The sequence below is a fragment of the Vulpes vulpes genome, chromosome 2 (genome assembly GCF_048418805.1).
Source record: "Vulpes vulpes isolate BD-2025 chromosome 2, VulVul3, whole genome shotgun sequence".
Lineage (NCBI taxonomy): Eukaryota > Metazoa > Chordata > Mammalia > Carnivora > Canidae > Vulpes > Vulpes vulpes.
Window position 1 is genome coordinate 152,183,312 of NC_132781.1, and position 26,491 is coordinate 152,209,802.

The 26,491-nt window shown below is 43.3% G+C and overlaps 1 protein-coding gene and 1 non-coding gene across 2 annotated transcripts; both read right to left on the reverse strand.

Annotated features, from left to right (window-relative positions):
• Positions 1 to 2,668: 2,668 nt before the first annotated feature.
• Positions 2,669 to 22,486, reverse strand: PPP1R8 (protein phosphatase 1 regulatory subunit 8). The gene is made up of 7 exons (XM_026014466.2): positions 22,342 to 22,486; positions 20,333 to 20,393; positions 14,163 to 14,316; positions 12,470 to 12,690; positions 10,818 to 10,962; positions 6,603 to 6,667; positions 2,669 to 4,120 (listed from the first exon to the last, which is right to left on the reverse strand). Exons 1-7 carry the CDS (start codon positions 22,395 to 22,397, stop codon positions 3,767 to 3,769), a joined length of 1,056 nt encoding a protein of 351 aa, XP_025870251.1. The 5' UTR covers positions 22,398 to 22,486; the 3' UTR covers positions 2,669 to 3,766.
• LOC112931845 (small Cajal body-specific RNA 1) lies at positions 18,466 to 18,631 on the reverse strand. Its single transcript, XR_003237386.2, has one exon.
• Positions 22,487 to 26,491: the final 4,005 nt, after the last annotated feature.

Sequence of the window (26,491 nt, forward strand, 5' to 3'; positions counted from 1 at the left end):
CTTCTTCCTGTGTCTCTGCTTCTCCTTCTGTGTCTCTCATGAATAAATAAAACCTTTAAAAAAGGAGGAGGAGAAAAAAACACCTTGCGTAACTTGAAACTTTCCAATTGCCCAGCGAAGCTTAGGGGTGGGATCTGGCCTCTGCCTTTCTGATTCCCTGCTACCCCTACCGGCCACCCCCACAGTTCTGAGTCCTTCCCTCTCACGCAGTTTCCTCTGCCTGGAGAAGCTTGATCCACACTCCTCCGTATGGCAATTCCCTACTAGTTCTTCAGTGCTCCGCTCAAATGTGTCAAATGCCACCTCCCTGACCTCCTTGCTCTTCTCTACTGTCCTCACCCTGTCTGTCCTTCCACTAAAGTGCTCAGCCGGTGACAGCACCGCTAGTGTGTGTGCACATGAGTGCCTCCTTCCAGAAGGCAGGTCTCTTGCAGACAGGGTGGTGCACTTCTGCGTGCCTGGTCCCACATTTCCATCCATGTTAGTTGCAAGAAGTGGGTCCCCACTGTCATGGTTTGCTCACAAGCAAAATGAAGGATCCAGACAGGATCTCATAAGTCCTTTGGACTCTAGAATTCTGATTTGCAGCTAGAGGACATATTTTAAGCAAGCTGTCACCAAAAGCTAATTTTAAGCCAGAAACACCTGGGGAAATTTTTTTTTTTTTAGATTTTATTTATTTGTGAGAGACAGAGATAGACCAGGGGGAGATGCAGAGGGAGAGGGAGAAGCTGACTCCACGCTGAGCAGTGAGCAGGGAGCCTGATGTGGAGATTGATCCCAGGACCCTGAAATCACGACCTGAGCCAAAGGCAGATGCTTAACTGACTGAGCCACCCAGGCACCCCGGGGTAGGTTGCTTCCTGTCCACAGGTGTCTTTCACCACAGGGTTTACCACCCACTCTCACCCTGGGAAAGGGAACAAAGGTCATTCCCTCCCTCCTTAGTGGATGGCCCATGAGTGGGCACAGGCCTCTGGGGAAACCTTGCAATTGCTTCTCCTCCAGAGTAGGTCTGTGTCCCAGGCTTGGGAGATACTGTGTCCCACAGCAGTGTCGTGCTCACTAGAGTGATAACCATCTGCCTGTGGTGAACAGGAGGGGCTTATCCACCAGAGGTCCCACCTAGAGATGCATTAAGGGCGAGAGGCAGGGATCCCTGGGTGGTGCAGCGGTTTAGCACCTGCCTTTGGCCCAGGGCGCGATCCTGGAGACCAGGGATCGAATCCCACGTCGGGCTCCCGCTGCATGGAGCCTGCTTCTCCATCTGCCTCTCTCTCTCTCTCTCTCTGTGACTATCATAAACAAATAAAAAAAAAAGAAAGAAAAAGAAAAAAAATCTTAAAAAAAAAAAAAAGGGCGAGAGGCAGCTGAGCCCCTGTCTGCAGTGCTCATCTTTGAGAGGCACTACAACACGACTGGGATGAATCAGACATATGGTGCCAGGTGAGCCCTACACACATACAAACTCCTTCGTGTCACGGAACTACCAAAGTCCTGCTTCCCCTAAAGTCAAATGGGCACTTGCAGGGAAAGGTGGAACTTGGCAGGTGTGGATATTCTCTGCTGAGTTTTTGAGACAACACTGCAAGTTTCCCTCTGTGACTCAGATTCTGAAACCAAATAACACACTATAGGCTCCCTCACCAGGAAGGGTTTACTTTATTTAACTAGATCTAAGCCCACATGTAACTTGTAGTAAGTTGTTCAGGTCAGAAAACTTTAACTCCAAAACAAACCTAGGCACAGAAAGAGCTCTGGCCTACCGAGCACGATGGTGGGTGTGCTACCCACAGGCCAAGCACGTCCCTCACCCTCACACCTCCCGGAAGTTGTGGAAGCCCACGCTCAGGCTCTGGATTCAGACTAAAGTTTTGCTGCAGTGGGATCACAGGGAAGTTTATCTGTTTCTCGTCTGTAAAGTGGGGATAAAAACAGGCTTCTCCTTAGGCCTGTGGAAGTTAAATGACTTGCTGTAAATGGCGGGCAGGGTGGACGAGTGCTGGGTGAAGGACTGTGGGGAGCACTAACACATCGCCTTCACTACAGTACGAGGGAGGTGTCCTGGTAAGATGGGGACCCTCATCTTTACAGAAGATAACAAGTCAACTTCTTACACAGATGAGACCTTATGGATCCCTGTTTCTCCTCTGGCTGCTCCAGCCCCAAGGCCACACTCTCAGCCCAAGCGATCTGGAAGCTAGTTGGCATCTTCACCACAAAGCCACTCCCTGCCTATGAGGTCCTGCTGTGCAAGACACACACATGTGATCCAAACTCTGGCTGAAACCCCTATAAACCTACACAACTTGAGCCTCCTGAGCTGGAGAGCTGGTGGGCAGAGCAGCCAGAGGCAGAGAGCTGGCGACTCATGCAATGCCCACCAGGGACGGGCGCCCTGAAGCCCAGGCTCCTGGTGTCAGTTCTGCGGCTCTGCCTCCTGATGAAGGGCACCAGGCACCTCTTAACCCACTTTGCTCAGTGAGGCTTCAGTCTGGGGACTGGAATCTCTAATTAGAATTTCCACATTCAGCAGGGGGCATCTTTATTTGTGGCAATAAAATGGGGCCAGAGCATCACCTCCCAAGCCCGATAGCTGTACCTCTGACAAACATTCCCTGATGGTAGCGGGAATCCTTGATGGCGACAAATCACAGACTGCACGAAATGACAAAAGTTACGTTTAATTTACAATGTAATAAAGGTTACAGGTAAAAAGCTACACATAAAGCGTGAAAAGGCCTATTACACAAATGTACAAATCTCTGTACAAAGCTCATATCACTGTTTGCTACCTTCGTCTCCTACGTTTGTTAGCTGGGCCGAGTCCTGGAGCTCTGGGTTAGGAGAGCTCTCAGTAGAGGAGGGGAGAGCCTCTGAACCAACACTTAAAATGTCCTCTTAAAGACATCAGTTACTTGCAAAGTAAAATCTTTTCAATTGGAATTGCTGCTCTAACTGGTCATATCCTTAAAAAATTGCCTTCACAACACACTTGAAAAGGAAAGCAACACCTTAGAGGACAGTACTCTGGGATCAAACAAGAAACTTCGGCAAGTAGAGCACTCAGGTATGACAAGAGAAACAGGTGAAGTGCCAACAATACTCAAGTTTCAAACTACCCACCCATGTCTATGGGCGCTGGTCACAGATGAAGGAAAATCAAAATGTTCTCATTCCAACAGAAAGGACAAAAGAGAAAAAAGCCTAACTATTGGACCTCAAAACCAGTGACTTAGGCAAACATAGAGTCGAAACCTTAGATTAACTAAAGAATTCTAAACCCTCTTCTGACCGACCTGGGATCCATGGCAACCCCTTCACTATTCTGGGACTTACAGGGACAATAAACAGAAATCAGGCTGCTGGACCCACAGGCTGGTTGATACTGCTGCCACCGCCACGGCTCTAGATCCCACCTGAGGGCCTGGAGTTTCCCCCCACGGTACGTGACTTTAAATCAAAATGACCCTAGAACGAGGGAGAAAAGAAAAGGAGGTAATGGAAGGACTGGGAATGAGCCAGGGCAGCCTACCTAGCAGGAAATAGGAAATACTGCTCTATACTCAAAGTGTTCTGAAGACAGGTCTTTATGGGATATTTCAACCCCACCCCCAGCTTTAATAGTACATGGTTAGGGCCCCAGGAGACATTCTGAAAGACGAGACCGCACACATGGAAAGTTTTTCTCCCTAGTTCATTAGCTCCCCCCTCACCCTTCCACCCAATTCCCACCCAATCCCACCCTTCTCCATGACCAAAAATATCAAATCAGTAAGGAAGGTGTGGGCTTCTTGCCCGGCCAAGCCTCTTTTGCATATTTTTTCTTCTTGGGTTCGTTGACGGCTTCGGGGTTATAGACTGCAGGGTTTGGTGCAGGGTTCATGTTCACTGCTGACGGCACGACGGGAGTCAAGTCCACGTCAGGGGCGAGGTTCGGGTATGGCATGGGCAAGCCACCGATCAGTGCTGTCCCGTGGATACCATGCGGCTGGGAGCCGGCTTCACTGTGTGTGGGGGGCAGGCCCCCGTAGAGTCCTCCACTGAATGCAAAGTTCTGCATGCGCCTGCTCCCCGATTCCTCCAGGCCCAGGGAGCCAGGGCCTTCCACCCGCTTCTTCTGTGGTTCAGAAGGAACAAAAGAGGCAAGAGGTGAGGCACAAGAGGGTGTTAGTTAGCCTTCTTTAAGCCAGCCCTAGAAACTTGGGAGAAGGCCCCAATCCCTTGGCTTGCTCTTCCCAGGACAACTTATTTCACTATCCTGAAATCTCAGGGTCTGAAGAGATGGGACAGTTGTTGTCTAACATAGTGGCCCCCAAACACTGCTCTCCACAAAGGGCTCACCATCCTGAGAAAAATGAAGACAACGTATAAGCTTTTCATAAAACTTGTCCAGTTTAAGTGATTGCTCTTTATCTTAAGGTCATAGCCTCCCTCTCCTTTTGACATTAAAACACCCTTTTAGGAAGCAGAGGTGATAACAGGTGATAGTTAAGTACTTAAATAAAAAGTATCTTGTTGACTGCCTGATTTTTAAACATTAATCTGAAACAAAAACAAATCTGCAGTGATGGGAAGTAGTTTACTGGGTGCCGGGGGCTGACAGCAAGAGAACCTAAGGGAACTTTCTGGGGTGATGTAAATCTATATATGAAGTATAGTGGTGGTTACCCACATGTATATATTTGTCAAAACTTAAACTATAAACTTAAAATGTATGCATTTTATTGTATATAAATTATATCATAATAAAATTGACAAACAAGTAAAAATATCTGCTGGTTTTATACTTTTTTAAAAAAGTAATCTCTACACCCAAAGTAGGGCTCAAACTCACGACCCTGAGATCAGGAGTCCCATGCTCTACTGACCAAGCCAGCCAGGTGCCTGCCCCGTTGCTGGTTTTATACTTTTTTGGGTTGGTGGAGAGAGGGGTCAAGGGAGAGAAGAAATCATAGGCAGGCTCCCGACTAGGGGCTCAATCCCACAACCCTGAGATCATGACCTGAGCTGAAATCAAGAGTCAGACACTTAACTGAACGAGCCACCCAGGAGGCCCTGGTTTTATACTTTAATGACAACAGAACATTTCAAAGGAAGAAGCAAAAAGAGAAAAAGAGCTCTAGGAGAAATGTCACATGAATGCTATGAAGATGGGAAAACATTCCATCTGTACTTTTTCACACTGCCTTATGAATGTTCACGCAAGATCCCCCTCCACTCTCTACCCCTTTTGGATTAAAAAAGACTAACCAAAAATTTGACATAGTTAATCAATCTAGTTTGATACAGTCCATAAATATTTTTTTTTTTTTAAGTAGGCTCTAGGGACGCTTGGGTGGCTCAGTGGTTGAGCGTCTGCCTTTGGCCCAGGGCATGATCCCGGAGTCATGGGATCGAGTCCCACATAGGGCTCTCTGCATGGAACCTACTTCTCCCTCTGCCTGTGTCTCTGCTTCTCTCTGTCTCTCATGAATGGATAAATAAAATCTTCTTAAAAATAAATAAATAAATAATTTAAAAACAAACAAACTAGGCTCTACCCCCAGCATGGAGCCCAATGCAGGGCTTGAACTCACAACCCTGAGATCAAGACCTGAGCCAAGACCAAGAGTTGGACACTTAACTGACTGAGACACCCAGGCACCCCTGAGGTTTTTTTGTTTTTTGTTTTAATAAACCTTTCTATAGTACATCTGACTAGCACATCTGACTAGCATCTTCCAATCACTTCCTGAATATCTCTAATTCCCAAGGATCTCACTACTTCAATGGGCCATCTGCTCCCTTTGGACAGTCTACATTGTCACATAATTCCTCCACATGTTGAGCAATCAGACCATCTCTGTAACTTCCACCTCTTGGTTCTTCAACACACCTGATCTTTCAGCCTAATCCAGATCTGGGCTGCCTTTCCTATCTGTGTCATTCCCAATCACAACACAAAGGCACGACCAAAGCTGGAGGTGCTGTGCAGAAATGCAACAATGCCTCTTCCTCGCCTAATAGCTTACTTGGAGTCAGAAGGGAAGGCTAAAAAAAAGTGGGCCTCTCTACACCCTGCTGGGAGGTAAGCTGAGACTCCCAGCACACCATAATTTACATGCAGCATAAAGCTGGCCGGTCACCTGCAGTCTTTCTATGGCATTCCAGATCCCCTAGATTCAGGTGGAATGAAAGTATTTCCACATGATGAAAAACAGGAGAAGAGCAAAGAATGTGTGTTGTTGTTTCTTAAGATTTTATTTGACAGAGAGAGAGAGAGAGAGAGAGAGAGAGAAAGAAAAGAAAGAAAAGAAAAGAAAGAAAAGAAAGAAAGAAAGAAAGAGAGAGAGAGCGCGCACACCCATGTGCATACAAGCAGGGGAAGCAGCAGGCAGAGGGAGAAGCAGACTCCCCACTAAGCAGAGAGTCCGATACAGGGCTCAATCTCAGGACCCTGGGATCATGACCTGAGCTGAAGATAAATGCTTAACCAACTGAGCCACCCAGGTGCCCTACAGAGAACGTGCTTTAAAACTAACATTTACCTACACGTAATAGAGTGGGTTTTTAAACTAGACTGTATGGCATTTCAAATCCTGTTACAATGTGCTTCCTACCTTGACGGGGACCACAGCAGTCTGCACCATGTTCCGGAAACGACCGACTGAGGGATCCACATCCTCTGAAGAAGATACAAGAGGTGGGTTAGTTTGATATTCTGCTGGGAAGATTAAGGCAATAGGGCCCACTGCAAACAAAGTAATCACAATTCATTAAAACAGTAAAATACAACTAACACTTCAAGTGCTTACTGAGTGCTGGCACTGCATTAAATCCTCACAACTCCACAAGATGAGGACTACTAGAGTCAACATCTAACATCTAACAGACATGCTCAGGCAGGGAGGAGTGAAGTGCCTGGTCCAGTCACCATGCAAGGTTCAGCATGACTCCCCAGCAGACTCCCCAGTATGATTACTGGACAGACCAGGATTTGAGTCAAAGCAGTCAGAAACAGGCCTGGGCTCTGGACCACTGCAGTGTACTGCCTTCCCAAGTTCTTTCCTATTCCATATATGTCCCTCTCTGAAGGAAGAAACCAAAGAGCAGATTTCATCAATCCCATGTTAGTGATAAAACAATGACATGTGACACATGAGCAGCAGTCACATACCACGCACCTTGACGATGCCACTGCTCATTACCAAATGATAGAAATTGAGATTCAGACCCAGGGCTTCCAAGCTAACTGGCCTTCCGACCTGAACAACTGTATACAATCAAGACAGGGGATCTGAAGCCCCCTGTCTGGGCAGAATGGGGAGCAGCTCCTTTTCACAAGTTACACACATGTTATTGTTTCTAGCCTCATTCACTGCAGGAAGAAAGTGCTAAGACCAAGTAAGGGACATGCTTGTAACTCTCATGCCTCATTTATTGCACATCAAGCACAGATATAAAGAGCAAGATACTGTCCTGCCTTTAAGGAGTTTACAGTTGAAAAACTACAGTACAATGGAGGGGGCAAAAGTGTTCCTGGAGTACAGAGGGGACAACTGGCCTGGATCACCTAGGATGACCAGGACCTTTCTCAATGAAGGCTGAAATCGTGGAAACGGGCAGGTAAAATTACTATCATTAATTTAAAAACTACTCCAAGCCCCCTTTGTCTTAATATAGTGATGGAAAGGAGCAGTTTCCCTTATAGGGGCTGTAGATCTTATTTTAAATGCAGAAAGGGGGTCTGCTATTCAAAGAAACACTCCTACGAATCCTTTTGGAAAACAAAGATTCATTATTTGAATAATTAATCCCTGGCTTATTTAATAAGTCTGGTTTTTCACATATTAGGATGCCTCCAAAGAATATACCCTGGCATTACATTCACAACAAATCTTTGTTCAATGAATGAACAAATGAATGACTTTTATATGAAGAAAGAAGAAAAGATCCAGGCTCATTAGGAAAGAGATGAGGCTTCTATAAAAGGCATCCTTACCTTTTTTCTCATCCCCATAGGAGCCCTGTTCCAATCATCCCTTCAGCAAGGAAAGCTAAATGAAGCACAATAGCAACCGGAGCCCAAGAGGAGTGGCTAATGGAGTATGCACTCCACATGTTCAGCAGGCCTCTGGAGAGGTGGGGCTAACTCTCTGAGGGCTCCTTGTCCTGTGCTGTGCTGGCTGAATGGTGCTCAGGCTTCTCACCTTCTCCTCATGTTTAGTCATTCCACTCCAAGAAAGAGGATACACCCATTTCATGAGATGTCTGCCCCCCAAAGATCTACTGACAAATTCCCTGCTAAGTCTACTTCTGGTATAGGAAAAGGTTGTGTGGATAAAACACAAAAGTGGTAATTGAGGACAATGAGGATAATGGCTAACATTTGCCAAGGGCTTACAGATTGCCGAGCACTGATCTAAAGTATCTGTACATTTGTACATATATTAATCGTTTAGCCTCACCAATCCTGTGAGGCCAATATCTGTTCAGTTACTTGGTCAAGGTCACAGAGCTATTAAGTGGAAAGGTCCATTTCACACTCAGGTCCTCTTAACGGCTATGTTAGGTTCTGTCTGAATACACATTCTGCTCCAGGGCAATAATTTTTTTCTTTTTTTAAATTTTTTTTTAAAGAATTTTTTTAAAATTTTTATTTATTTTTGATAGTCACACAGAGAGAGAGAGAGAGAGGCAGAGACACAGGCAGAGGGAGAAGCAGGCTCCATGCACCGGGAGCCGACGTGGGATTCGATCCCAGGTCTCCAGGATCACGCCCTGGGCCAAAGGCAGGCGCCAAACCGCTGCGCCACCCAGGGATCCCTCTTTTTTTTAATTTTTAAAAAAGATAGATGATTATTTATTTACTTACTTATTTATATTTATATATTTTTATTTGAAGGGAGGAGACAGTGTAACCACAGTGATGGCAGGGACAGAAGGAGAGAAATGCCAGCAGACTCCACACTCAGTACAGAGCCCAACAAGGGGCTTGATCCCACGATCCTGAGAACACAACCTGAGCCCAAACCAAGAGTAGGATGCTTAACTGACTGAACCACCCAGGATCCCTCAGGGCAATAATTCTCAAAGAGAAAAACAGAGCAAATCAGACTCTGAGTTCTGAAACATATTTAAGATTGACCGGTCCAGTGATTCCCAAATTGCTGACTATTCATCAGTACAAATAAGAGCTTGTTTAAAACTATAAATTTTTAGGTCCAACCCCTGGGAATTCTTATTCAATAGGTTCTGGGGCCCAGGAATAAATTTCCCCAATAGGTCACTCAGCCCCTGCCTAAACACTTCCGTTGGGCATTCACTGCCTGGAGAGTAATCCTCTCTATCCACACACCAAACGAATGAATGCCTTGATCTTTCATAGGACTCTTTTAAATTCTTCTAAATATAAGAAGGATTTGTTGTTGCCTTTTTTTTTTTTTTTAAAGATTTATTTATTTATTTATTCAGAGAGAGCGAGAGAGAGGCAGAGACAGGCAGAGGGAGAGGCAGGCTCCGTGCAGGAAGCCCGACATGGGACTCGATCCTGGGTCTCCAGGATCACACCCCGGGCTGCAGGCGGCGCCAAACCGCTGCGCCACTGGGGCTGCCCTTGTTGCTTTTTATGCTGAACTAAATACTTCTACTCACTGGCTCTGGCTTTGTCTATTCCTTTTCCTCTAAGGTCAGTCCTGCAAATATCCAAACTACAGTGGCTGTGCCTCCTCAAGCATGGCTCCCCTACATTCTCAGCATTTGGGGGATGGTTTTCCATAGCTGTGAGTCTCCTCCTCCCTCAGGACTACATAACACATTTGGTAGTTGAGCCGCACTTGCATTTGGTAACCAGTTTGGGTGAAGTCTGCCCAGAACATAAGTGAGTGGGGTTAGTGTCTATTAATGCAACTTTACTCTTCTATTAATGCAACTAGTTTAAAGTTTTAAACTGCACTTGATTAGTTTCCACATCCCCCTGATGACTCAGTCAATTAAATAAACTCCCTAGATCATTTTTTCCCCAGGAGCTATCACTGGAATGGATCTTCTGCATTTAAATAATTGATATTTTGAACCTAAGTGCAAGACCTGAAAGTTATTCTCATTGTATTTCATTTGGGAAGTAAAACAACTTGTTAGTTTGGGATCCTTGTTTCCATCCAATGAGACTGACTTCAAACAAGGTTTTCGGAATCTCAATTCTATCCTCATCATACAAACGATACCTCCTTAAAAAACAAAACAAAACAAAACAAAAAAAACGATACCTCCTGGCTCGATGTCATCTACCTACCAGAGAACTTGACATACTATGTGAGCCCAATAAATGGATGTTGAATGATGGAACAAACTGGTGAACTTGATGACCTTTCCATAAGCAGATGCTCTCTCAGCTTGCTGACATTTCCATACAAACTATGCATTAAATCCTTACAGAGAGGCAAGTCTTCAGTGCGGTTGATGGTGACAGGTTTTCCAATCTTAGAGTTACCAATCATACTCAGAACTCCACAGACAGTAAAAGACAACAAATAACTCTACTTCAACCTCCACTACGACACAGACTTGCAGGATCAGCAGGTGGGAATTACAGCCTCGCATTGTCTGCTGAATTACATGGGTCCTTCCTTTGGCTATTCCTTTCAAAAGGCAACTGGATAATGCTTGAGTGTTTGAGGGTACTCCATCAACAACCTGTAAGAATCCTCTCTCCTTTATATAGCACTAGTTATCCTACACCTTGTTGAGAAACATTACAACTAACCTACACATTGTGCACACTACTCTCTGAGATCACAACCTTTTCATTGGAAGTAACTAGGAAGACACCTCACCTGGGTTGATGATCTCATCATCCTCACTGAAAGTCACCCGCGAGTTCTTCCTCTTCCTCTTTGGTCTCTGAATGTCGAGATTCCCCTCCTCAATGGTCAGGGTGGAAATCCGCTTGTTGTGGGCAGTGTTGAACTCTGTTAGGTTCTGGGCCAGGGTTCACACAAGACAGACAGGAGTCAGTACACAGGAAATCTGAAGGATACTATTAACAAGCCTCTTTTGACAGACTATGGAACATCCTCACTGACTAGTAGGGGCAGTGATGGTCACAAAGAGACGAAAAAGAACCTTGGATTGAGAACAGGTTGTCTGTGCAAATATCTTTGAGTTGAGGTTCTGTGTCTTGGGGGGAAAGAAAGACTATCATGTATTCATGCTGCGAATTAAAGAATGTGACCAGAATGAACTCCCTGAACTGCCTTCAAGTAATGAAACAGAGATGAGAGAGGGCAACTGACAGGTTCTTTCCCGGCAGCCCTCCCCACTAAAGCTCAGAAGTCAGGGCCAGTGCATTTAATATTTGGCACTAATAGTTTGTCACTCCCTGTCCCTGTATATGGCCCCATTTCTATTCATAACCACCTATCTATTTCAATGATTAACTTGGCCTCAGCACTGCTGCCTGCCTCTTCCCAAACCTCTGGACTTATTCCAATCTGCACTGCAGTCAGAGACATTCCAAATGTCTTGAGAATCGAGACCCAGGGAGGACCTAACAAACTGAACCTAAAAGACAGGGAAGCACAGAAGCAACCTGGAGGAGAAATGGGTAAGAGTGACTGTCAGCAAGGTGCCCTGCTATGAGGCTACTTCTTTTGAACAAAGTAACTTCTAAATTATAACAATTCTGCTGTACTTTTCTTCCCAAGAGCTGGGAAACTGCCTTAATGAACAACAGGTAAATGCATGAGGAAAGTTAAGGACATGCTGGCATTTGGTCCACCTGAATAGACCAATCACACCACTGTAGCGACAGACATGTAAAGGACAACAGTCGCATCACAAACCACTGGGGCTGGCCTCTAGAAAAGGAAAACTTTAGCACTTTAAAATTACATCTTATAAAATTCATGGCCTTTGAGGGCAGCTAGGCCTCTAAGACCAAAAGCAGCCTAGTTCTATTCAGAAGATTCTTAGGTTATTTGAACCATATCAAAAAAACAAAAACAAAAACAATGTAACTGAATGAAAGCTTCAGTTTCTCTAAGCCTGTGCTATCCAACCAAGCTTTCTGGGTGATGGAAATGTTCTATACCCTTGCCATTCAATATGGTAGTCACCTGCCACATGTAACTACTGAGTACCAGAAGTGTGGTTAGTAGCTACTGCATCGGACAGTGCAGCTCTAGAAATTTAACTCCCAGCCTTGGCTTCTAATATCCAGTGAGGATGCAGAAAAGACCATGAAGGTCTACTGTTAGGAACTCCTTGTGAGGTCTGGCTGGATACAGCCAAGTGCACACAGCACAGCTGTTCCAGGTGTGTCACATCAGGCCACAATGTCCTGGCAAAATGGCAAAGCTCACTACTGGGCTCAAGAAAACCTCCTGATCCTAAGTCACTGGTATTTCAAGCTACGCAGAACAGCTACATACTGCAAAAACCAGAGCCCCAAAAGACAAAATAACGCCATAGACGGACGTGGAATTACATCAAGCTCGGTCTCCTCCTCTGGAAGCCCCAGGAGGCCCTTGAGCTCATCATCCTCTCCACCCATCTTCTCATCTCCCTTCACAGCTGACGGCAGTGTCTGAGGCTTCTCACGTAGAGTGTAGGCCCTTGTGGATGCGCCAAACGAGACTGTGGAATCGATGGGAATTTGCTGAGGCTTGTGAGGTTCCAACCGAATGTGACCCAAGAAAGTGCCGTGTGCTGGGAATAATCAAATCAGAAATATAAGAGAGAAAACAGAAACAAAAACCAACCGGAGTTGTAGGAGGGTGAGTAGCTCCTCCCAGCACATTAGTTTTGTTTTTTTAAATGAAAATAGCACTGGGTCCACTTTGCATCTCTTGTCATTGGTCACAATGAAAAGGGAATTCTTCAGTGAGTCTTAAATCTCTTCAGTGGATTTCTTACACATCTTCAGACCTGTCCTTACCCCATATAACAAAGACCACTGCTTGCTCTCTGCTGCCAGACAGCTTTGGCTTCATTCTGGGTCCAGCAGAAATGGCTCCAACCCAGCAACAGCCATGCCTCACAAGGCAGAAGACAGACATTGCTGTGCTCTGACCTCTCCAGCCCCAAGTATAAGGAATATAAGAACTTCTGGTCTGGTGGCAGTTATATTTGGGTTTTCTCCAGGACAATAAAGGATGCTGGCTAAAATAGGCCCAATATGAATGCCAAGAAAAGCCAAAATCCTACTGGAGAGTGTGAATATTTTTCCATGTCTAAATTCTGCATGTTATAAAATGGAGAGAAAAGATGAGATAAATTTGCAAGTAAGTACTTGTGAGACAAGGCGCCATTATATAAGCAGATTGTGTGTGTGTGTGTGTGTGTTAGAGGAGGGGATAAATAGCAGCACATGATCAGCCCAGGAGCAGGGGACTTTACACTTGTTTTTTCAATTTAAATTCAATTAGCCAACATATAGTACATCATTAGTTTCAGATGCAGAGTTCAATAATTCATCAGTTGTGTGTAACAATCAGTGCTCATCACATCACGTGCTTTCCTTAATGTCTGTCACCAGTTACCCCACCCCCTACCCCCCACCTCCCGAGCCTTTACATTTTACACTCTATTGATACATGGGCAGAATGAACAAACTTTAGAGCCCCTGCAGTTAAGTCTCAATTGCTTTTCTGGGATTATCTTTGGCAAAGTTGAAAATCTTAACTTGGAATATGCTTATGGAATAAAAATTGGTATTATTAGCAAGTCAAAGCAAAATGTAGCTGGAATAAAGAACCCATCATAAAAAAATTAAATTTTGCTGAAAGCAAGTATTTTTTAATGTTCTGCACCACTAATTCTAATACATTAATGGAGCCCTCCTTAGCTTCTGCTTTAACTGGCCAGTTTTACTGCAGTCCTATAAACACCTGAATTCCCCTAGCTCCTGGTTCCTGGGTATCTTTTTTTGGGTTCTCTGAATATACCTATTGCCTTTTCCAGGACATGACTCCCCAAAATCCTCTTCTCTCTCCAGTCATCAATTATTTCAGGAAAATAGGAGATACCCCAGAAAGAGAGAAGAGCTGATTTAAAAACCAAACATAAACTTCTTCCCTGATAAACAATAAAACATGATTTCAAAACTGAAGAACCCAAAGAGCATTTTCACATTACCCCAAAGGGAATGTGTGAAAAAGGATAGGATGTGAGTTACTTACTACTGTTGAGATCTATTAGGAAAACTCTCTTCAGATGCTTGTGGTAGACCAAGGCAGCGTGGACCCGAGAGCAAGACTGGTGGTCAATGGTAAAGTCACACAAATCAGGGTTTCTCCCAAATAAGTAATACTTCTTCTCATCAATAATCAGTTTCTAAATAAATATTAAATTAAATATTACTTAAATCTTGTTTCAACAGGATTTAACAAAAATTCTTCTCATCTAGTAAGCAGAGAGTCTTGAATAAAATTTCTTACCAAGGTAAAAACAAAACTATTTCCCACTATTCTTCAAGATAAAGAGCTCAGAACAATTTACTAGCATTTTTGGGGGATGGATGGCAATTAATCTCCCCAAATGCAGTGGTTTAATGTCTTGTGTTGGTATGAAAAGAACTTTTCTTAATTCTATTAGATGAATGTGGCCTGTGGGAGTGGCTATCTTCTATCCATTGGGAATTTAAGATTTCACTGGATCTTAATTTTAGGTCAACCAGGAAACAAGTACAAAGCATGTCCATAGGGCAGCCGGGGTGGCTCAGCGGTTTAGCGCTGCCTTCAGCCCAGGGCATGATCCTGGAGACCCGGGATCAAGTCCCACGTCAGGCTTCCTGCATGGAGCCTGCTTCTCCCTCTGCCTGTGTCTCTGCCTCTCTCTCTCTGTGTTTCTCATGAATAAATAAAAGCTTAAAAAAAAAAAAAAAAAAGCGTGTCTACAAATTAATAAAACTGTTTAGAAAATTTACATTCAAATGAGTATTAACAATTGGTTAGGAAAGGAAAAGGGTATAAATACTTATGCATATTTTAATCTTGCTGCCATAGCCCCAAAGTATTTTCGGAATCCTCTTTAGAAAGTGCAATTACAGGGGATCCCTGGGTGGCGCAGTGGTTCGGCGCCTGCCTTTGGCCCAGGGCGCGATCCTGGAGACCCGGGATCGAATCCCACATCGGGCTTCCGGTGCATGGAGCCTGCTTCTCCCTCTGCCTGTGTCTCTGCCCCTCTCTCTCTCTCTGTGACTATCATAAATAAAAAAAAAAAAAAAAGAAAGTGCAATTACATTAGATATCATTGTATGAGCACCTAAATCTATCTCCATTGGCTACAAAAAAATATTATTCTAAGTTAACTCTACATGAGTATCTGCTGTGTCAAAACATAGAACTACTTCATGGGGCAAAGACTGTCTAGGCTTGGGGGAGAAACGTATCAGTGTTAACATGTATTGACAGACTATTTACTGCTAGGCATTTTAAGCATGAACTCTTCTAATTTTCAAAACATCTCTGTGAAACAAGTATCACCTCTACTGTTAAAGACAAGAAAACAGATTGAAAGAGATGAAGTCACTCATCCAAGATGGCTCTGCTGGTTAAGTAGCAGAGCTGGGATTTGAACTCAAGTGTTAATGACCTGCATGCAATGCCATTATTCTAAACAATGTGCAATGGGTCTAAAACAATTCTAAGAGAAGAGCTCTAAAATGTTTCTAGACACTGCTATGCCACTAAAAAGAACCCAAAACTATAGAATTTCCCAATATCATAGCAGAAAGGAGGATTTCACAGACCAGCAGACTTTTAGTAAAAAAATTATATGGGGAGAAGAAGCTGATGTAACATTGTTAACTTTTTATTTTGCCAAATAAGGACATTAAAAAAACTGTCACCAATTAGTATTATCATAATCATTTTATAAAAGAAAGGTCATTTCAACACCAGATAAGTAGGAAGAGTAAAGATAAAGGACATTCTTTGAGCTCATTTTAGCTTTATGGAACACTCACAATATTGTCCTTATTTTTCTTTTAATTAAAAAAAAAAAATTCATTTAAGTAATCTCTAGACCCAACATGGGGCTTGAACTCACAACCCCAAGATCCAGAGTTGCATGCTCCACCACCAAGCCAGCCAGGTGCCCCACTCTTATTTTTCTTTTAATCCTGGATCAGTAAAGCCTTTGCTGATTGGTTGTAGATTGGGCTGTTATAGATGAAGGATTCTAGATGAATTATTGCTAACACTTCTCCTAGTTGTAGAAATCTACAACTTGACCACTCAAGAATATGTTATGCTTTTCCTTTACACAATATGTCTCCTTAAGCTCTAGTTCATATTTCACACTACACTCCTCCTAAAATCCCCAAGAGAAGATAGCACAAAGCTGAGTAAAGAAATAGTCAAGTTAGGGCAGCCTGGGTGGCTCAGCGGTTTAGCGCCGCCTTCGGCCCAGGGGGTGATCCTGGAGACCCGGGATCAAGTCCCACATCAGGCTCCCTGCATGGGACCTGCTTCTCCCTCTGCCTGTGTCTCTGCCTCTCTCTCTCTCTCTCTCTCTCTCTCTCTCTCTCTCTCTCGATGTCTCTCATGAGTAAGTAAATAAAATCTTTAAAAAAATTTAGAAAAAAAAAAAAAGAAAGAAATAGTCAAGTTAGTATGGTACCAGGCTAGGACTCAAGAGGCTTAGATTTCATTCCTAGCTGTGTCACTGAACTCACAGTGGGCCACTATTCTCCTCTATGTTTTAGTGTTCCCCTTATGAATCCAGAAATATACCTCAAACTGATACTGTAACAACTGCTGAGCACTTAAGTGCCATACACTATGCTAAGTTTCCTGCTGTCACTTCATCTCCACAACTACTCTGTGGGGTGGGTCCATACTTTTATTCTTATTTTTATGATGACGAAATTGAGGCAAATTCAATTTGACAAAGAAAGTAAGTAACATATTCAAGTTCACACAGCTAAACACAGTAGTTGCCCCCTTATCCATGGGGGATACATTGCAAGATCCCCAGTGGATGCCTGAAACCTCATATAATCTCAAACCCTATATATATTGGGTCTTTTCCTATACATACATATCTAGGATAAAGTTTAATTTATCAATCAGACATAGTAAGAAATTAACAATAATAAAATAGAACAATTATAATAATATACTGTAGTAAAAGTTAAGGTGAATGTGGTATCTCTCTCAAAATATTTTATAGTACTGTACTCACCCTTCTTGTAATGATGTGAGATGATGAAATGCCTATGTGATGAGATGAGGTGAGGTGAATGAAACAGGCACTGTGACACAGCATGAGGCCATTACTGACCTTCTGACAACATGTCAGGAGGATCATCATCTGTGTCAGTACTTGAAACCATGGGAAGCAAAACTGGATAAGGGGGGACACTATTGTATTTGTAAGCTGGATTAGAAATTCAGGTCTGTCTTACTTGAGTCCAAGCTCTTTTAAGCACTACATTATAGATTTTCTTCACTCTACCTACATTAAAAAAAATGCACCATAAGGCAAGGAACATTTTAAGAAATGAATAAGAACTATGGGTCACATTCTTAATTTTTCTGTTAACTATCACTTATCTAGTCTCTTTCAAGTTTAGCCTTAAGGCTCAATTGGTTCAAGTAGTCTAGGTATGTGGGTCACCTTTGGGAAACTGTCCCACAGTGCCCATCTGCTGCTAGCAGAGCCTGTCCCAGGTCCGTACCACTATGGAGCACCAAGATTTAACAACAGCCTGACAGCTCAATCAACCATCCCCATGTCATCTCCAAATTAAGATTTGGGTTAAAAATAAGACATTGATTTAGAACTGAGAGAGCCCTGAAATTTCAACATTTTGTTCTCTCCAGCTAGTGTCTACACAGGCTGAATCTCATGGCATTTCTCATTCATATTTATACGCACGCAGATTATGTCTGCAAAAACTTAGATTTGCTAACTACATCGCTCATAGGCTAGTCTCAAGGAAACAATGTATAAGATCACCCACTCCTGGGTTCTACTATAATATTGACCAAATTTCTATAATTCTAAGGAGTCAAAGACATACCAGAGATTTAAGTATTAAGAGAGGGAAAAGAGGAGAAAGGGCCTCTAAATTAAATACATATATACATTCATTACTAAAGACACCTCAATAACAAAATGTTCAAATATATGAGGATAATAGTATGTTTTAGAATCAAGGAAATGAGGACGTCTGGGTAGCTCAGCGGCTGAGCACCTGCCTTTGGCTCAGGGCGTGATCCCAGGTCAGGGGATTGAGTCTTACATCGGGCTCCCTATAATAAGGAGCCTGCTTCTCCCTCTTCTATGTTTCTGCCTCTCTCTCTCTGTGTGTGTCTCTTACGAATAAATGAATAAAATCTTAAAAAAAAAAAAAAAAAAGAAAAGAAGGAAATGTGTTAATTCTTCAACAATGTCAAGTGAATGAAATAATGCACTGGCCTTTAAAAGTCACTAACACCACAATTTCTTCACTAGGTATGGCTAATACCACTATCCAGTTGTGCCTCTGAGTTATAACTCAGAGTGTGTCTTTACACACTGGGCTTAAAAGACTCATGGCTTTTGTTTTAATATTGCACTTCTTAAACCCAGCTATCACAACACATCACTAGCCTTTGGCACAAGGCTAGGATATAGATAGCTCGGTTAGTATCAAGTGCTGCCTAAATCCCTAAAAATAAGCACTTCTTATGTCTATTCCTCTCAGAAGCAATACAGTGATGTCTAAGGATTGTAACTTGACAATTGTATGGCAATTCAGCATACCTAAGAGCACTAAAAGAAAACATGATCAGTTAATGGAAACCAGTAATCAGAGAGGTGTCTGACAAATTAGAGTGCTCTGAAAATATAAATTATTTCACAAAGGAATGTGATATTAGCATTAAAGCTATGCCTCATTGCTTCTTTCTATTGCAAATTAAAGATTTACTTAATCTAGTAACAAAATAAATCCCTATACATCTTCAAAGCTTCATGTTATTTAGTAACCATATTTTATAGAATAGTTTATAGTAAAAAAGATTTTACAGACATTTTAGATAAATTATTTCCTTGAACAACCTGGATGTTTTAGAACCTTTAAGATAGAAGTACCCAGGACAAAAGGCCTCTTTAAAGAGACTGGCAGGGGATCCCTGGGTGGCACAGTGGTTTGGTGCTTGCCTTTGGCCCAGGGCGCGATCCTGGAGACCTGGATCGAGTCCCACATCAGGCTCCCACTGCATGGAGCCTGTTTCTCCCTCTGCCTGTGTCTCTGCCTCTCTCTCTGTCTCTCTGTGACTATCATAAATAAATAAAAATTAAAAAATAAATAAATAAAAAATAAAGAGACTGGCAAAGGGCATAATGAGTTAACAGAATTCCTCACAACTCCTACCTTAATACTTTGCAAAACATCTGGGTCTCCTTCAGGAGATCTCACAGATGGCTTAACCATGGAATATCTTGATTTTTGCTATACATGCCAAAGAAAAACAACTGCATTAAATAACAGGGCCTTGAACCTGAATTCTGAGTAAGTAAACATAAAACTGCTCTAAGACATGGAGACTCACAACTCCATGGTCATACTGGGCTTAATCTCCATTTCTTGGTAAGTAAATGGTACCATGAGGATTAAAAAAAAATGTATACAACCTAATAGCTAATCAAAATACATGAAGTTCCATGTGATGTTCATTCTAAAAACTTGTATAAAAGCTGGAATTCTGCTAAACTTTTCCTGTTTAGTACTTATTTCAATCATAATCATGTAATTTTTGTGTGACTGTGTTTCCTACCAGATAATCTTAAGACAGAAACCATGTTTGATGTGTTAACTGCTGTAGTCCCTCTGCTGAGTACAATGACTGGCACACAGTAAGCATTCATTCAATAAGTGTTTTGAATGAATGAATCAGTTTCATCACCATGCCATTCTCTTTTTTGAGCAAGCATCTTAGCTTACTATACTTCTTTGAAGGGCTTGGGCCTGAATTGCATAAATGCAACTTAAAAGTGAAACACAATCTACATCATTCTTTCTTCTTCAGTTACTGCATATCTTGGAATTTCTATATAACTCCATATACTCAGAGTTAGAATTCACAAAGTCCAGTGTGATGGGGATCTATAAGCCTATGATCAATTAAAATCCTTCATCTGGAAGGTGAGAGAAGTCACAAAAAAACTCAGTGTCTGTGGGAGATACCAGGTTTGAATGTGTTATGTCACCATGTGCTTTTAATAGGAAAAAAAAAATCAGGATGAACGAAAGTAGCATTGCTGGAAAACAAAGCACAGGAGAGGGGGTGGAAAAGTGAGTCATTGGCAAAAATGTTTAGTGTGATGAGAAAAAAAAGGAAGACATGTATTTCCATACCTCAATTAGCTTGTCTCCTTTGACTACATCCAGATGTAAACCAGGTGGGGGTTTACCTGCCCTGAAAAATAAGAGTGAGAAAAGTATTTTCAGCATAAGTTTGTAAATGCCATTTACAATCACTGTCCCATTCAACAATGCAGCTCTCCTACCAGCCTATAATTAGTTCATGTTCAAGCAGAAATGTCATCTACTTCACTGTTATTACAGCTCCTTTCTACATTTGACACTTCCCCAGTGATTCAATTGCTCTAAAACAGACTTTACTGGATCTGTATTTAGAGCAGCACCAAAGAAACCTATATTTTAACACTGAGTATCTACCTCAGAGAAAAAGCAGCACAGAGAGTCCAAGTACTATTGCCGGGGTAGTCTGGTTACTTAGAGTTTGAATCTGATTTACCAGGACCACTAATACCATATAAAGGTAGAATAAATCAGTTGATGTTTGGGGCTGATCAAGATTAGTCTCATCACAGAATAAACATAAGGTTCTATCCTGAATATGCAAATCAGAGGTGCATATTTAGGGGGCTAGGGCAATCCAAAAGCATGCCCATAATACCAGGTACCAATAAATACAGATATTTGTTACCCTTGAACAGGTCTTTCTACAAAGGCATGTTTAAGGGGAACTGTTTTCCATATTTCTATAATACCATTCAAGGTATTGTATGATATGTCAAAGCACCAAACAGTGCCTGGTACATACCAGACTCTAAAGAAATGGTAGGTGATTCTCAAATAGTCCCTCCCAAATATAAGTTTACGGATCTGGTCTAACTTCTGAAATCAATGCAGCAAGGGACCAAAACGGACATACAATTTGTAGACTGAAGCAACTGGATGGAAAAAAAACCAAAAACCAAAAACCAAAAAACGCAGAGGGACCCAGAAAACAGCCACACTCTCACTTGCTTCTGACCTTTGCTCCTTTTAAGTTCGAAGAAAGAACAATCTTGCCAGAGTCCCTTCATTTGCCCCCCACCGCTCTGTGCGCGCGCTCGCGCGCGCGCGCGCGCGCACACACACACACACACACACACAATACGCATCCTCATCAATCTAACTGAAGATGCAACATAATAATCTCACAATCCTGCCCCAACTCCTCTATGGCAGCTGCTGAAAGGACAGTGCATTCGACAAAAGCCCATTTTGTCCTGAAAAGGGAAAGGAATGTTAAATGTTACATCCAAAACATGCTTTTCTGAACTCCTACTATGTGCCTGGCTTAGGCCTGGGAGCTGGGAACACAAAGATGCATCGGACAGCCCTTGCCCTTGAGGATCTCAAATATAATGGGAAAGCGAAACGCATAATGCATAAACTGTGATGAGCTACAGCAGAAATAGCTCTAACTCGGACGGTCTCCTTGTAGGGCAATTCATATTTATTCACCTCATACTCCGCTCAAAGACTAAATTAAATCATCCCATTATTTCCGAGAGCTTGAAAGGGCTTGAAAGGGGTTCATCCCAACAATTACTGATGCCCGCTTGTGTCCGGCTGCGAGGTGGGTCAGAGCCGTCCCTGCCCTCAGGGCGCTTCCAGTCTGCGGGAAACAAGTACCGCATGGGAGATGCAGCGACCACAGAGGGATGCGGAGCACTGAGCCTGGGCTGGGGCCGGGAAGCTGGCTCGGGCGCGCTCGGGACGGAGAGCAGCGGGGCAGGTACGGCGCTCCACAAGAGCACCAGGCACTCAGTCAGGAGTTGGGGTAAGTTCGCGGCCAAGGCCCCGAAGCGCCCCGGCAGCCGGCTGATCACCCAAGGGACTGCCTAAGCGAGCACCTCAGAGCCCCCAAGTCCGGGCTTCCTCAGTTTCTGGGCCCGGGCTCCAGGCTCCCGGTTCCTCCACACGCCGCCCGGCCCGACGGACAGTTCTCCCTCAATCAGTTCCAGGGTCTCTGAACCGTTCGGGTTGCTGCGAGAAATGAGTAGCCCCGCCAGTCCGGGCCAAGCCCGGCCAGGCCAGGCCACTCCAGCCCTGGCCGCCCCGCCACTCACCAGGTCGGACAGTCGAACAGCGGGAGGCTTGAGCCGGAGTTCGCGGCTGCCGCCATCTTGCGTCTCCCCCTCCCATTTGGCGGGCCCTAAGCACGCCGGGAAACTGGAAGACCCAGAGGGGAGAGGCGGCATCCCATCAGTCTGTGCGGACGCACCCGCGCGCGCGCGCGCACGTACACCTACGCACGCACGGGACGTGTCTGAGTGGTAGTGGAGGCTGGGGACTGACTTTTAAGCTCTTTTTCGGTATTTTGAGATCGCTGGCCTTCTCTGAAAGTCTTGGCAGGCTAGGGCTCTCCTTGGCCGGGAAGTGTCTAAGGAAAGGGGCTTGTAAGAAGGTGTATCAGTCTCCCTGTGTTCTCCAGACACGCTCCTGGGCTCTAAACTCGGGACCCTGCCCTTGCACCATCAGCGTTTCCACCCCAATCTGGAGAGAAGCTAGAGGGCAGAATTTAAGAGAATGGGGTGATCATTTCTCTTCTTCTGGACCTTCTCCGCAGAGCTGCATGCACGCTCTTCCCGTTTCTTTCTTTTTTTTTTTTATTTACGATAGTCACAGAGAGAGAGAGGCAGAGACACAGGCGGAGGGAGAAGCAGGCTCCATGCACCGGGAGCCTGATGTGGGACTCGATCCCGGGTCCCCAGGATCGCGCCCTGGGCCAAAGGCAGGCGCCAAACCGCTGCGCCACCCAGGGATCCCGCTCTTCCCGTTTCTTTTTTTTTTTTTTTTAATTTTATCCATTTTTGTTTGTTTGTTTGTTTTTTTAATTTTTATTTATTTATGATAGTCACAGAGAGAGAGAGAGAGAGGCAGAGACACAGGCGGAGGAAGAAGCAGGCTCCATGCACCGGGAGCCCGATGTGGGATTCGATCCGGGGTCTCCAGGATCGCGCCCTGGGCCAAAGGCAGGCGCCAAACCGCTGCGCCACCCAGGGATCCCGCTCTTCCCGTTTCTAATGCAAATCTGGGTCTGAGGATTTCTGTAGATTGTCTGGGAGGCCACTTTAGGGGATCATCTAGTTTGTTTATGAAAACTGGACAAACTGCAGCAAAGGGTGGATCCTATTAGAAGGAAGACGTCCAAATCTTAACTGTGCATGAATGAAATAGTTAAACTGTGGCCCCTTTGGATTTTAGGATTTTGATCATAGTCATTAGATAGTGCAAGGAAATGCTGGGATTCAGGCCTGCCCTAGGCCTACCGCTGTCTGAAAGAGTCTAGTAGCAGGGCGTCTGGTTGTAATGGCTTTATTGAGTGCTGACTTATCTGGGCAAGTAGGTGTTTTGGTTTGTTGTTGTTTCAAGTAGGTGTTTTATATAGATCGTCTCATTTAATTCTCAAACACTGTTGAGATAGGTATAACGATTCCTGAGGGGAGGCTCAGAGAAATTGAGTTACCCAGTCTAACCCTAGAACAAGTGGTGAGTGGGATTCGAACCTAAATCTGTATGATGCCAAAGGCGATGCTTTTAAATCACCACTGTCTCTTATACTTAGATGTTGGTACAGTTAGATTTGTTATTAGCACACAACTGATTCCCAACACTTTCATTTTTGTAGAAAACATGAGAGGATCACCTGGCCTTTTTTAAAGACACCAATTGCAAAATTATTGTTCACCCAAAAACAGGCACTGCACCAGGTTATCTTTATGATGGAGTTACTTTTCTTGATTCCCTGCCACTGGTCCTTTGGATTTTTAAGTCAAACATCAGCCTGATGTTTGCCCTTTTGACATCTCCAAGGCATCAAACTTTAACTGCAGCATTATATTAACTTGGATTTTTAAATTCTTAGGCAGGCAGAAGACTCATCTCTTCCTCTGACCTTCAAAAGCACAGTAAACTTATCCAGCAAGGATGCTGATTGGATCACTTATCAAATGACCCTCTTTTCCAGACATGATTCCAAAAACCAGGCTTATAAGAAAAATACACATTCTAAACTTAGTTTCAAGAAAACAGGCTATCAGTTGTCCTTTGAGCACAAGTACATGATTCTTGAGAAGGAATTATTCTCAAGTGTTTTGAGTGTACAGAAAATAATGAGGTATTTTTATCTACAGAGATTGTCCAGGACTTTTAGGTTCCATGCCCTTTTCAGGCATAAGGTGGTACTGAAGCCACTTCTAGGTAACAGTGACATGATAACATCTTATCAACTCTGCCTTTCAATTACTCAGTTTCTGTCTGTAGTCCATTATTTAATTCCTTCTAGTGCTGATTATACACCTAAGAAACCTAAAGCTATATTCTTACCCTTATAATTCTTCACTCCTTGGCCATGTTTCTTGTTTCCAGCACAGCTGACATTCACACTGGCTTCTGATGTAATGGCACCTTACATTTACCTAGGTCTTATAAAGCAAAATGCTCTTTGTTTGGGCGCCAATGATGTCAGTATAGATCAGCAAACTGAAGGGCAGCAGTCCCTGAAATGGAAAGCCTGATGGGCCAGCTGCCTTGGGATTTTGGTATCTCAACTAAGATTAATTTCTTAGACTTTGAGACCTCTGTAGAAGAGAACCTAGAGATATTAGAAGTATATTGATGTCAGAAAACTTTCTTAAAACATCTTTTATTTATGAGTGATCAAATGGAGATGCTGAAAATAAATTGTGATTGTAAATGGATACTACAAACAAGAGGCTTCATTTAGCAGGGTGGTGAATGAAAAGTTCACAGGGTGCTGACCAAAGAAAAGATTGGGCAGAAATTGTCACTACTCCAGATTTTTAGAGAATGCTTCATGAAAGAGGAGGTGAGCAGGACAGTTCTATCAGTAATGCAAAAATGCAGTGTAGTATGTCTCAAGGTGTGGATTTAAAATCTGAGTGCTTGAGATCAATCCTGGTCCCATCATTCCTAAACTGTGTGGCCCTAAGGGAATATTACTTACTATGCCTCATTTTCCTGATCCATAAAAAGGAGGCAGGAACATATAAATTTTATATTTAACATAGTAAATTACTGGTAGTAAGGGCTCAAATATTTTCACAAATGACCATGCACATGTAGAGCATTTCCTCTAGCCTTTAAATTCTTGTATTAGACTACCATTCCTGGCCTCAGCTGCTTCAATTGTAAAGTGATGGGCTAGTCTAAATGAGTGTCTCATAGACATTAAAGATGTCATGGACCAGGGGGAAAAAAGTAATATAGTGGTGCCAACTTTTATTTTGTCAACTAAGGAGGTTTAAAAATGAAGACTTCTGACATCACCATCTATTCATTTTTATAGTCTTGAAATGTCCTTTTTAAAAAGTTGGAAGGTCAGATTATCTCAGACTCAAGACAGTACTTTAAAAAGCCCACTACATTTTTCTCATTTCTTCATGGGCTGGTCAAAACTTAGTCCATAATCAGAATCCAACATTAAAAAAATCCTATCATTTCAAGTTTACCTCTTAAAAATTAAGTGCTACATTGTAGTCAACCAAATTTCATTTTGCTTAAGTATTATTTTTTTAAAAGATTTTATTTATTCATGAGAGAAACAGAGAGAGAGGCAGAGACATAGGCAGAGGGAGAAGCAGGCTCCACACAGGGAGCCTGATGTGGGATTTGATCCTGGGACTCCAGGATCATGCCCTGGGCTGAAGGTGGTGCTAAACCACCGAGCCACCCAGGCTGCCCTTGCTTCAGTATTAAAATAAACTACTCAACTGGCCTAAAAGTAGATCAGGTGTTGGGTATCAAAACCCTTCACACTATATCCTAGTTAAATGGAGAGTCTAAAGTTGTATTTCATAGCACTGGAAAACAATACTGAAATATCCTGTGAAACTTAGGGATACACTTAACATGTTTAGAAAAGCAGGAAGAAGCAGGTGATTCCTAGCCCTAGGAAACAGGATAGACTGAAATATGAGTTGGGTTCTGGTCTGCATTTAGTGATGAAAAGCAAAAGCTTTGGGGAATCCCCGAGTGGCTCACAGTTGAGCATCTACCTTTGGCTCAGGGCATGATTCCAGAGTCCCGGGATTGAGTCCCACATCAGGCTCCCTGCATGGAGCCTGCTTCTCCCTGTGTCTCTGTGTGTCTCTCATGAATAAATAAATTAAATATTTTTAAAAAGATTTTTATTTATTCATGAGAGACAGAGAGAGAGAGAGAGGCAGGCAGAGAAGATATTTGCTAATGATATAC